The following is a 13,544-nucleotide window of genomic DNA, read 5'->3' as shown; positions in this document are numbered from 1 at the left end:
TGGATCCATTGACCTTTACAGCAAAACCCTAAGGAACGGGCTCTCCCTCCACAATATGAACTAGGTCAAATGATATAAACAAATAGAACAAAGACAGGAAGGAAACCCATCAACATGTTATAAGTGGTTTTTTGGGGGTGGGGGTTAGTAGGGAGAGATTATGGCTGTTTTTATTTTCTGTGTTTTCCAATATATTTATTTATTTTTTTGATACGGAGTCTCGCTGTCTCCCAGGCTGGAGTACAGTGGTGCGATCTCAGCTCACTGCAACCTCCACCTCCCAAGGTTCAAGCAATTCTCCTGCCTAAGCCTCCCGAACAGCTGGGACTACAGGCGTGCATCACTATGCCCAGATAATTTTTTTTATTTTTAGTAGAGATGGGGTTTCACCATGTTGGCCAGGATAGTCTCGGTCTCTTGACCTCGTGATCCTCCCGCCTTGGCCTCCCAAAATGCTGGGATTACAGGAGCACTGTGCCTGGCCTCCAATATATTTTTTACAATAAGCATATATATATATATATATATGTTCACATATACATATATAAAAACTATGTATATATAAGTGTATATATATACATATATGTATTTTTTTGAGACAAGGTCTTGTTTTGTCACCCAGGCTGGAGTGCAGTGATGCCATCTCGGCTCACTGCAACCTCCATCTCCCAGACTCAAGGGATCCTCCCACCACAGCCTCCCAAGTAGCTGGGACTACAGACGCAGGCCACTGTGCCCGGCTAATTTTTGTAGAGATGGGGTTCCACCATGTTGCCCAGGCTAGTCTCGGACTCCTGGCTCAAGTGATCCTCCTGCCTTGGCCTCCCAAAGGATTACAGGTGTGAGCCAGCATGCCCAGGCTACAATAAGCATGTATTTTAAAAATAAAAATAACAAAGAAATCTGTTTTTTCAGCTGATAGGCAACAATTTCATTGCTCCTAACACATTCTTTTGCTGCCAGGAGGATTAAATTAGAGGAAAAACCTGATTCCTGCTTTACCTGGGCCTGAACACACAAATTAGAAATGGTGTACCTCAAAGTGTTGCACTGTCAGGAGCTATTTCATTCTCCAACATGCATGCAACATATTTGGGTGGGATTTCGCTAACATTTATGCTATATTGCAAAATACGTGCCATTCAGTGTGCCATAGGAAGCTGGTTTTAAAACGTAGATCAGGGAAAGTATTAAAACTCTTGAGGTATTTTTGCATATTTATTAAAAGAATACTGAATTTTATTCCATGGCTAACTTCCTAAATTTTAGAGCAACTTGTCACCCAGGTCGAGCTCGAGAAGGATCAGAACCTACTACTTGTCACTTTATTTCATCCTGGGTTCCAATACATAGAGCTATTTTAAAATTTCATTCTGTCACCAATCCTCCTCCATAAACACATTAGTTAAGCCCTCTGTGTCTTGACCCAAATCATTGGTGTTGAGGAAGAAAATGCACGGCCAGGAAGGTTGGTTCTCCATCTTTGCATCTCCCTAGCAGTTTAACACTTGCCAAGTTCCATTATTCAAGCAGCTTGACATGACCAGAGGATACTGTCATCTTTCCTAGACTTCCATAGTTTATCTACAAGGGTGCCACTGGAAGGCATTGTCTTCAATGAAAGCAAGATGCAGCATCATGTCATCACCAATAAAGGGCTTTGTTAGTGCCCACTCTGTGCAATATTTGTCAGGTTGTGGAGACACAAAATAGTGGAAGGCATGAGTCCTGCAAACAAGCAGCTTACAGTCAGACAGGAAAGTCAGGAATTGTACCTTTGTTGCCACCTGGAATTAGAAAAGTAGCATAGCATATTCCAAGTTTGAACGAGTTTTCTTTAGAAAAAAAAACTAGCATTTGCCTGCTCATTTTTTTACTTTTAGTCTTCTAGTATTATTTTGGTCTAGTTTTATCTAAACTGGCTGCTTGCACTTTCCATCCAGACACTATATAATGTTTGACACGTGGATTCTGTCTCACTCATTATCCCAAAACCATTGCCTCTAAAAGTCCTTGTCAATCTCATGGTAGTAAAATGCATGATTTTTTTCCACCTCAATGTTGGTAAAGACTCTCTCCTTGACCAAACTGTAGCATGGCTTCTAGCAGTTATCCATGTCCCCAGGATGGCCCCCTTTAAAATGCCTGCCTGAGAAAGTTCATCACTGCCAGGAGAACGTCCTGTTTATTCCAGTCAAACCCTGGCAATAGGCAGCTGGCCCCGTGAACCCTCTCTTAAAGCAGTTACTTAGAAAGTTGCAATGATAAATCCTTTCCCTGTCCCTTTGAGATGTAAATCTTCTAACCATCCAGAACTGTCTTCCAAGGATCTGAGAAAAGTAACTCTTCAAGGAGACAACTCCGAGTTCCAGATTCTGTGGGAGGGTGAGGGCCTAACTTCAGAGGACCATGCTCTAATTTACACCACAAAAGTTTGCTTCTCCTCCAGATAAGCTCCAATTAACAAACCCAGATGGCCTAGTCACAGGGACCAACACCCCTACTACCCCTCAGGGCTTTCCCCTAGCAGCACACCCCAGTTTTTTAAAAGTCTCATGCCTTTTGTTCCCATAAAGTTGAATTCACTTCACACTGGAGCCTCTTTCCTATTGCCATCATTATGACTGGACAAAACCATCCTTCCCACTTTAACTAGTACCCAGCTTTGTTTGTCTTTAGCAATGTTCTATTCTACACTTCAAATTTATGGTATCTGAAATCAAAATATTCAAAGTCATTGTTTGCAAAATAAGCAGAACACCAGTTGAAGGAGGTCAGTTACCTGCTCTAGAAAATAAAAGTTGAACTGGCCACTCCCCAGGCCTCTTCCAGGTCCAGAATCCAAACACCGCTTATCTGGTTTTCTTTACAGTTTTTCTCGCTCTTTCCCCACTACCTTGAGTGCCTTCTCCCTTTACCTCTCTGCTTCCAAGACCTTAGACTCCTGAAAGCCCCCAGAGAGAAGCCTTCCTGTCATGCATGTCCGTGCAAAGACACCACCAACAGGCTTTGTGTGAGCAACAAGGCTGTTTATTTCACCAGGGTGCAAGCGGGCTGAGTCCGAAAAAGGAGTCAGCAAAGGGTGGTGAGATTATCATTAGTTCTTATAGGTTTGGGATAGGCGGTGGGGTTAGGAGCAATTTTTTGTGGGCAGAGGGTAGATCTTCTTACAAAGTACATTCTCGAGGGTGGGGAGAATATTACAAAGTACCTTCTTAATGGTGGGGGAGAATATTAAAAAGTATCTTCTTAAGAGTGGCGAGGGTGTGTTGTCACAAAGTCAATTGATCAGTTAGGATAGGGCAGGAACAAATCACAGTGGTGGAATGTCATCATTTGAGGCTATTTTCACTTCTTTTGTGGATCTTCAGTTGCTTCAGGCCCTCTGGATGTGTACATGCAGGTCACAGGGAATATGATGGCTTAGCTTGGGCTCAAGGCCTGACACTTCCTCCCTAGAATGCTGGTGGGAGTCACTGCCTAGGGTGGGCTCCCAGCTTTCCCTTTTGATGAGCAAAAGCTCTTAATCTCATCCAATTACCCCTCTCTGACTCCACGAGGCCACGTGTAGACTTCATCTACAGACTTAGACAATTTTCTTTCAAATAGGAGGCCTCAAGAAATATTTGCTCAGAGAATGATTTATCTGGTTAATATAAAACCAGCCCAAGGAACTTGTGTTTACCAAGAGTAATTTTTGTAATGAAATTTTTTTCTGCAATGCATGAGTATTACTTTTGTAATCAGCAACATAATAAATATTTTATTTTTATAACTTCAAGAGCATGAACATGGGATGTAAACTTTAGTCTTGCTCCAATCCAAATGACTTTGTATTTCAAAATTTGCGGCTTTAAATTAATAAAAATTTTCTTAATCCCATTTAAGGTGGATCAAAAAAAATCAAGGCAAGATTGTCTCAGTCATAAGTACAGCAGGACTGGAAACAGAATCCTGTCCTTTGTGGTGCTAGTAAGAGTTTGCGATAAAACCAAACATAACTGCCTGATCTTTCTGTTCCAAGGATCCTGAAACAGATTAGTTGCTAAGTGAAATTGGTAGAAGGGTTTTTAAACTGTAAACAGTTCAGTTTAACTGTAAATGACTATTTAAGTCATTGTTTACAAAGTAAGTCCTACTTTGGGAAGAATCAGGAATGACCTCTCCCTGGAAAGAAAACAGCAGGTGACCATCCATGAGGATCCAGAAAGTCAGACAGAGGGTGGGAAGGAGTCTATGCCTAGGCAAACAAAAATAGCTGCCACTTTCCTCATGGAGGGTTTTTCTAATTATGCTTCGTGAAAGGCAGGACTAACTAGGAAAAGAAAGACAGGGAGAACAGAAAAATTGTTACCTGAGGAAAAAAATGCAGAACTGAAGTCTGTGAGTCAATTCCATAACCCAGGGCTTTTCAGACATCTGAGTGCCACAGTCACGATTCTTGTAATATCTTTTACCACATCTATTATTATAATATATACGTAATCTGTTTCGTTTCTTTGTTTTTTTGGGGGGGATACAGTGCCTTGCTCTGTCACTCAGGCTGGAGTGCAATGGCGCGATCTCAGCCCACTACAACCTCCACCTCCTGGGTTCAAGCGATTCTCGTGCCTCAGCCTCCCGAGTAGCTAGGATTACAGGTGCGCGCCACCACACCCAGTTAATTTTTGTATTTTTAGTAGATACGGGGTTTCACCATGTTAGCCAGGTTGGTCTTGAACTCTTGACCTCCAGTGATCCACTCAGTTGGGCCTCCCAGAGTGCTGGGATTACAGGCATAAGCCACCACACCTGGCCAGTGTGTTTCTTTTCATTGTTCCTAAACTGACTCATTTAAAATAAAATTAGCCTTTTTCTAAGGAATAATATCTATAAAAACTATGATCTGAGATGCATAATTTAAAATATAGATATAAATGAACACGTAGACCTTTTAAATATTCAGTTGTGTACCTCCTAAAATGATGTCATGTCTCTGCAGAGAAACAAGTACCATGTTGGAAAACAAAACCTTGCTGTCATTGAGGCCAAAGGCTCAAGTGGGAATCAAATCAAGGCTCTGGCAGTTCAATAGAAAAGATCTTTCTCTACAGTGGTGTTTCTCAAAGTAGAATTGTGGGTTGGTTTTAAAACATAGGTCCTCCCGTGGAGAGAGAGGGGCGATTTCCCTGTCCTTTGCATCTGAGAGGGCTGGTGACTGATTCAACCAGTAAGGTACAGTGGAAGTGACACTGCGTGACTTTCCCTGGAACACAAGCTCTGGGACCCCAGAGCCTCATATAAGACATTGGAGCCTCGTCTTAGACCACATAAAGTTGCTTGGATCCCCAGTCCCTAGTTGCACTGAACCCAGCTTTCCAGCCATCCTCACCAAGGTTGCAGAATGTGGAACCACAGGGAACATCAGCACCTCAGCAGAACAATACAGGACAGAGGGATCACCCAGCCAAGCCTGCCTGAAGTCCTGACCCACAAAATTGTGAGATATAATAAAATAGTTGCCTTTTTAAGCCCTTATATTTTGGGATCATTGGTTATGCAACAGTAGATAACGAAAACAGACTGACTATATCAGAATCACCAATGGAGCTTGTCAAAATGCATATTCCTGGGCCCCAGGTGCAATTCCCCAGGGATTCTGAAGTCTGGTAACGGGACTCAGTAATCTGATTTTAACCTAGCTTCCTGGATGTCTCTCATAGACACTAGAGTTTGAGAGACATTCCTTTAGAGCTATTAATTAATTCATTCATTTATCCAGTCTACCATCATCTTTTTACCATTACTACAAACCTGGCCATGTGCTGGGCTCCAGGGATAACCCAGAGACCATGCCACTGTCTCTGCCCTCAGGGACACCAAGGACCAAGCTGGGCACCTGACAGTCAAGCGCTAGTTGAAGGAGGAGACCCTGAATCTCCTTCCCTGTAGGAGGCTGAGGGACCAATCCCAGTTCCCTCAGAATTGCTATAATTGGTTCAAGACCTCCCAAACTCAGTCCAATGCATTAACAATTGGTCGTGGCCAAAGAATTAGGAGAAGATTGAATTCACTGATATTTCAGGAATAGCCGTCTCAGCAGAACCTTGGGATCTCTGAGGTTGAGATTGGCTACCTGAGGGTTTCTGTCACCTTTTATGATAAGAAGGAAACCAAGGTCTCTATGGGCAAGGTAGAAACAACTTCAGCCCCAATCACAGATTTATTTGTCCTTGAAAATGACATTCATGTATATTTTCCCCCAAGTAGAAAAGTGACCATAGATAATTCATTACAGAAAATGAGAAAATACAGAAAAGCATTTCAAACAAGCAAACAAAGTGCCCCTCAGGCATCTAACCACAGTCTAGCAGAACGTTAAGAGGCTGCTTGAGTCAGGCACACCTGGGTTTGAACCCCGGCTTCATGTGAGCTCCCCCAGGCTTGGTTTTCTCCTCTGTGATTATATTGCCTACTGTGCAAGGCTGTTGTGAGGATTAAATAGGAATATCTGCACGTGTGTATGTCATTACCATTATCTTTGCTAATAGGGGAGTATTTCTTTCTAGTCTGATTCTCTTTATATGCCAGTATTTATTGTTGGTTACTTAATAGTGCCTTGAGCCCCCTCCCCTCTGTACCCCCCAGCTTTCGAATGTCCCCATCAGAGGCAGGGCTGTGTCCAAAGGAATCCTAGGTGAAGAGATGGTGGCGATGGAGCAGGGGTGTAGGAGTGGATGATGAGAGGCCAGAATTTGGACGATGAGTCCAGGGCTCTCCCTTGACACATCCAACTCCCTCGGAGGTTTAGGGAAAACCCAGAGCCCAGAGAGCCTGACAGCTTCCCTGTGGCTGCTCCGTCTTGATGTGTGGTTATGGCAGCTGTTCTTTCAGATTTTCTGGGGCAGTGCTACATGTCCTGTAGTCTAGTTTAGTCCATATAATATTGTACATAAAATAGCAAAACATAAATTCTATGTGGCAGCAGCAAGGCAATACATTTACTGGTGTTATATGAGAGGTGCTATTCCATCTGTATTTCTGCCCTTGGGAGGAAATCAGTTTTCTTGTTATTATGATACTCATCCAGATGTTGTCCCTCTGCAACAGGAGGAAGTGAGCAGCTCCCTCCTTTTCCAAATAACACAAAGTAATGGATGGACAAACACACAGACTTTGATGACAACAGCTATAAGATCAAATCCCTGCTCCATCAACTAATTATTCGCTGGAAGAAATTTTTAACGTCTCCAAGTTTATCTCTTCCAATTTTTTTTTTTTTTTTTTTTTTCTGAGACAGAGTTTCACTCTGTCACCCAGGCTAGAGTGCAGTGGCATGATCTCAGCTCACTGCAACCTCTGCCTCTCGGGTTCAAGTGATTCTTCTGCCTCAGCCTTCCAAGTAGCTGGGACTACAGATGTGTTCCAGCACACCCGGCTAATTTTTTATATTTTTAGTAGAGACAGGGTTTCACTGTGTTAGCCAGCATGGTCTCGATCTCCTGACCTCGTGATTCACCCGCCTTGGCCTCCCAAAGTGCTGGGATTACAGGCATGAGCCACCACACCTGGCCCGACTTTTTGGTTTTTGTGTAGGCTTAAGATTATTGTTGCTGTTTTGTTTGGTTTGCTAGTTCTTAATGAACAGGAATTGGGAGTTTCAATCAGAGTCTTCCTTCATATGATGTACAGCCTGTCATCCGCAAATTTGCTTGTATTAATTAAGAAATGCATATGGTTCTCACCCAACAATGTGAGCACGGACATTTCCACACTGTTTCGGAGAATCCCAGAAGAAGAGGCAGTAGGGGGAGTGGTAAGAGCGTAGGTGGTGAGGGGTCCTCTTTAGCATACACTTCTCCCTCTAGGGTTAGGCAAAACTCTATTTATTGTAATACTATTATAATAAATAAGAATATATCATAAGTATAAGAATATAATAATAATGTTTTCCTCCAAAGGGCAGAAATATAGATGGAATAACAATTCCTACTAATCCTTGATCCAAAGAATCCTTCAGGAATTTTATTATACATAAATTTTGGAACAATGTGGATCTAGAATAGGGAAGCAGTTATCCATCTTCCTTTAATTCTTGTAGAGCATTGCTTTGCCACGACTTATTTCTGCTTGGGCCTGCTGCACATCCTGCCATCCAGATGGTCTCAGCTCTGACCCCAGCCCCCACCTCTCTCTGAGCACCAACCTCAGATCCCAACTGTCAACCAGATATTTTAATTTGGATCTCCTGCTGTCCTTCAAATGCAGCATGCCTGAAATAAACCTCAATTCCACTGCTCCACCCGTTCCCCCAAAGAGACGCAACTTCCTAAATCTCGATGTCTACCAAAAGTGCCATTACCTTACTGTGATGAATATGCTGGAGTACTATTTAACTCCCTCCCCGACTTCATTTTTCATAGGTAAGCTGATGCAGATGTCCACCATATTTCTCCTCTGCCTTCCTGTGCCAGACTGGGTTAAAATCATCTCACACTTACACTATCGTTTCATCTTCCTAAGTAGCTCCCCAACCCTTCCTACCCCATTATGCTCCCCTCCAAATCACTGTTATGTACCAGACTCATCTTTTAAAATAACACTGTAGTGCCATCAACGTTCTGCTCACAAAAACCTTCACTGGCTCCACAACCCCAGAAAATAAGATCAAACCTCAACAGGCTTCTAAGACCCTCTAGAATGTAGTTGTCCCTACCAATTCAGCTGCATCTACAATTACTTCCCAATATAAACTCTCCACTCCAACCCAGGCCATTCTCCTCCCTGTCCTTCTGGCCCCTGACCCTTTTCTTCCAGGAGAACCCTAAGTTCTGCCTGTTAGGTGTGTCATTTAAGACTAGACACGAAACAGCTCTTCCACCAACCAGCTGCCTCTCCCAGCTCACACCATGTTCTTTTCCTTCTCTGAACACGGCAGATCTTCATGCCTCATGTCTTGTCGTAATTCACACCATAAGCCATCTGTTTCACATAACATACTAATGTCCAGGAACTTCCTTTGTCTTCTTTGGTACCCAACCTCCTCCTACTACCATCACCACCACCATTATCACAAGGAATCTAGGGTTGTGCGTATAATAGTAAATAAAAAAATACCTCATGAATCAGATTCTATCAAAAAAAGAAGATAGAGAAAGAGGAAATCAAGGAAACAAAATAGGAGGAGGAAGAGAAAATATTGCTGTGTTTTCTCTTTGATGCCTGGGTATGCTGTGTGCTCATGCTATTGCTCAGATTTATAGACTATTTGAACTGAAAGGATCTTAAAAATCACTGAGTGCAGTAATATAAGGCTGACCATGAAGACTTATTAAAAACTAGAAATAACGTATCTGGCCCAGAAAAAACAATAAAAAAGATGAGTATCATTTGCCAGCTGTGTGACCTTTAGAATGTCACTTGACCTCTCTGTTCCTCAGTTTCTTCATTTTTGAAGTGTGAATGATGTAACACTTATTGAGGAGCTAAATGAGATGCTGTAGGTAAAGCACTTGGCCAATGCCTTAAACATGGTAAGTGCTAAGTACCCGCTAAGAAGAAGATCCCTGTCCAGACTTTGAAAACATGTAAAGCAAAATTTCTTGAAGGCTGGTTATAAATAATTAATTTATTATTAATAATAAACTGTGAGAACATTTAATGGGATATTTCTATGGTCTCAATATTTGTGTCACCCCAAAATTCATAAATTGAAACCTAATCCCCAAGGCGATGATATTAGAAGGTGGGGCCTTTGGGAGGTGAGTAGGTTATGAGGGCTCCACCTAGTGGATGAGATTAATGTCCTTAAAAACGAGGCCGGAGAGAGCTGCCTTCCCCTTCTGCTATGTGAGGACACATAGTGGGTGCCATGTATGAAGAATGGCCCTTCACTGGACACCAAATCTGCCAACCCCTTGATCGTGGACTTCCCAGCCTCCAGAACTGTGAGCAATAAGTTTCTGTTGTTTATAAATTACTCAGTCTAAGGTATTTTGTTAAAGCAGCCTAAATGGATTAAGACAGTTGCTTAATCCATGTAAGAATAGCTACGTCTGCACCTATTTCTATGTTTACTTTGGATCATGATATAAAACGTATTTCTAACTGTGGGTCACAGTAAAACAAGTTTGAAAGTCTTTGGATTATTAAAGTCCTCCACTAGTAAAAATGGAGCAGCATGCCAAAACCTCATGTGGAATGCTAGGTGCTACTTTAAGAGCAATTTCATCTTCCATCTTATCTGGACCTTGGTTTTCCATCAACACCTCAGTCCTGCTAATGTTGTCTTTATTTTTCATGCATCTGACATGTAATCCAGACCACTGTTGCCACACTAATTAATGTAGAGAGAATTCACTTGCATGCAGGCCTAAATTCTCCATATCTATGGTTAGGTCTAGTGTGTGTCTTTCTCCAGCAGATGGAATGCTCAGAAACCTTGAGGAAAGAGGAGACCTTCCGATTTTTGAAAGATGCTTCAACTGGTAACTCTGTCTTGCATTTTGCAGTGATTCTGTCACCCACATTGTAGCAGAGAACAACTCAGGTTCAGACGTTCTGGAGTGGCTTCAAGTACAGAAAATACAAGTCAGCTCACAACCAGAACTCCTTGATGTCTCCTGGCTGATAGAATGTATAGGAGCAGGGAAACCCGTGGAGATGACAGGAAAACACCAGCTTGTTGTAAGTGTCATGAGTGTGATTTTCACTGTTCTTTGCTTGATGGTTAAGAACATAAGCTTAGAATCAACAGAGTTGGGGTAAACCCTAGATTCTCTGCTTACTTCCTGTGTGACCTTGGGCAAGTCACTTAGCTTTACTAAGCTTCAGTTTCTTCCTTTATAACATGACATAACAATAATGCCAGCCTCACAAAATGGTCATGAAGATTAGAATAATATACATGTAAAGCACTTAATACAGTGTGTTAAGTATAGTAGGCACCTTATGAGTGATACCTATTTTCCTGAACACATTTATAAACAAATATTTCAAAACATTTAAACCTTGATATTCTGGCAGCCAGAAAAGCAGGAGATTCCTTTTTTTCTCTTACTGTGATTATTCAGAAAACAAAAGAAAACAAAACAAAAATTAAGCTCTCAATTCCAAATATTTGAGCAATTGTGCTAGAATCTTTGGGAAGAGGGGTTGAACCATAAGTACGTAAGTTCATAGAAAAGGAAGATGATATTTAATTGATAGGTCTTTTCATGTTTTTTTTCAGATTTCAAAAATAATACATGTTGATAATAGCAAGTTCAAATATTAGAGATGTATATAACATAAATTTTGAGTCTCCTATAATTTTATCCTCCAACCACAGACATCTACTTCCAAATTTTTCCATACATATCTATTATTACTATTAATTTTTATTGAAAATGGATGCTTATGCATTTGTTTAGGTGAGAAGAGACTATTCAGATAGCTCCAATCCAGGCCTCCCGAAGACTCCACCAACTGCTGTACAAAAGATCTCCCAGTATGCGTGTCAGAGAAGAACCACTTTAAACAACTATAACCAGATATTCACGGTAACAGGACTTTACATCAATACCCAGGGCAAACGAAGGGCGTGCAGCTTCTTTCCATGGAGCCGCAAATTACATTATAAATTTTTCTGAAAACCTGGGGAAGTTTTCCTCCCACCTACCCACAGCCCTGGCCTGATCTCTGATCCTTCTATCCTTCTTTCTATCAAGAATGGGTCTCCTTCCTTCCTGGAAATGGACAAATACATTTAGGTTATATTCTTTAGAGACAGTAGATTACTATTTACAGAGAGTTGTCATTAATGGGCACAACGCTTGTCAAAGGCAAATATTCTGAAAAACCAAATATTGGAATTAGTCCAAAACATAGGAAGAGTAAATTACATAGAAATGGCAACAATGCATCAACAGCCTTTGCTGGGAAACCAAAAAATTGAGCAAACCTAGATTCCAGCCTTTCTGATAGTCACTAGTTTGGGCAAGTCAATTTCTCTCTCTGAGCCTGTTTCCTCATCTATTCAAAAAGAAATTGGATAGATCATATCTAAAGCTCCACTCAGCCCTCAGATTGGTCATGGTGTTTTGAACGGCCCTGGCACTAAAAGCTCACAACTGCTTGTCTGTTAACCTAGAGTCAGTGGTTAGCTGGATGAAACATGTAGTAGTAGATCAATACAGAGCTTTTCATTTCTAGACTTCCAGCTCTATGTCTGTGTTGGAAAGACCAGGAAATTGTAGTTACTGGATACGCTGAGCATGGTATCACACAGCTGCAGCGGCTTCCTCCCCTGCTAGAAATGCAAACATGCCCTACCTTAAATAATCCTGGCTCTGGGTCAGTGTGCCTATGACTAAACTCATTCATTCAACAAGCCTGTGTTAAGCGCTGTGTTTTACAGGGATGCTCAGTGATCAAGGCAGAATTCTAGCCACAGGCTAGTGGGAAGATAGTACAGAAGGAGGGATTATGCTGAGTCATGACTAGCAAGATGCTGTGAGCACCAAAGCACTCTTTAGTTAAATCATCTGTGAATGTTTAATGGCAGTGTACTCCAAGTTTCTGTATAATGCATTCTGGTACCTGTGTTTTCAATTCAACTTTACTCCATGACACAGGAGAGGAATACAAGGGTATGGGAGACCCCATCCTGACCTAGAAGGAAACACTCAAGTGGTATTCCAATATTTAAAGGAGAGCAAGAGGCCTTTGTGAGTGATCACTGACTCAGGGGCTTGGAAGCAGATCTCTTGCTTATCTGGTTTTATCCTTTAGGATGCCTTTGATATACTGGCTGAAAATTGTGAGTTTAGAGAAAATGAAGACTCCTGTGTGACATTTATGAGAGCAGCTTCTGTATTGAAATCTCTGCCATTCACAATCATCAGTATGAAGGACACAGAAGGAATTCCCTGCCTGGGGTCCAAGGTGAAGTGTATCATAGAGGTAAGGGTGAAATGGGATTTGTCCCACTTCCCAATTGGTAGGTGGGGATGGGGGAGAGAGAGATGTAGCTAACAGATTTTCCTGTCAACTATGTAGATGTGGTGTACATCACAAATTTTCCTTTATACACATTCCTCTCTCTCTCCTGTTTCTGTGTGTGGTGTGTGTGTTTATTTAGACTATATATATATGTGCATATATATGTATGTATGTGTGTATATATATATATGTATGTATATATTAGGGGTTGTGAATATCCTAGTCACATGGCACCAAAATACGTTAGTGGTGGCAGGTGTCAGAGTTACTGATAGTGAATCCGTTCGGTCTGCAGCAACCCCAATTATTGCTTCTGCAGAAGAAAGTATTCGGCTGAGGGGCATAAGGCAGAAAAAGACTGAGGCAAGTTTCAGAGCAGGAGTGGAAGTTCATTAAAAAGCTTTAGAGCAGGAAAGAAAGGAAAGTACACTTGGAAGAGACCCAAGTGGGCAACTTGGAAGGCAAGTGCAGCGTTTGACCTTTTGACTTGGGGTTTTATACGCTGGCTTACTTCCGGGGTCCTGTATCCCTTTTCCCGTGATTCTTCCCTTAGGGTGAGTCACCCGCGTGCACAGTGCCCTCCT

At 41.8% G+C, this 13,544-nt stretch overlaps 1 protein-coding gene across 2 annotated transcripts in view; it reads left to right on the top strand.

The window, feature by feature from the left end:
- The window catches only part of DNTT (DNA nucleotidylexotransferase), a 36,061-nt gene that overhangs the window by 2,828 nt on the left and 19,689 nt on the right, over positions 1–13,544 (top strand). For both annotated transcript variants that reach the window (XM_033187378.1, XM_033187370.1), the window contains exons 2-4: positions 10,491–10,665; positions 11,391–11,519; positions 12,751–12,921. In XM_033187378.1, coding sequence (XP_033043269.1) covers positions 10,491–10,665; positions 11,391–11,519; positions 12,751–12,921 — 475 coding nt within the window. The remainder of the gene's footprint in view (positions 1–10,490; positions 10,666–11,390; positions 11,520–12,750; positions 12,922–13,544) is intronic.

This window comes from Trachypithecus francoisi, unplaced genomic scaffold, assembly GCF_009764315.1.
Source record: "Trachypithecus francoisi isolate TF-2019V2 unplaced genomic scaffold, Tfra_2.0 Contig01579, whole genome shotgun sequence".
Taxonomy (NCBI): domain Eukaryota; kingdom Metazoa; phylum Chordata; class Mammalia; order Primates; family Cercopithecidae; genus Trachypithecus; species Trachypithecus francoisi.
This window is presented reverse-complemented; position numbering and strand designations above follow the sequence as displayed.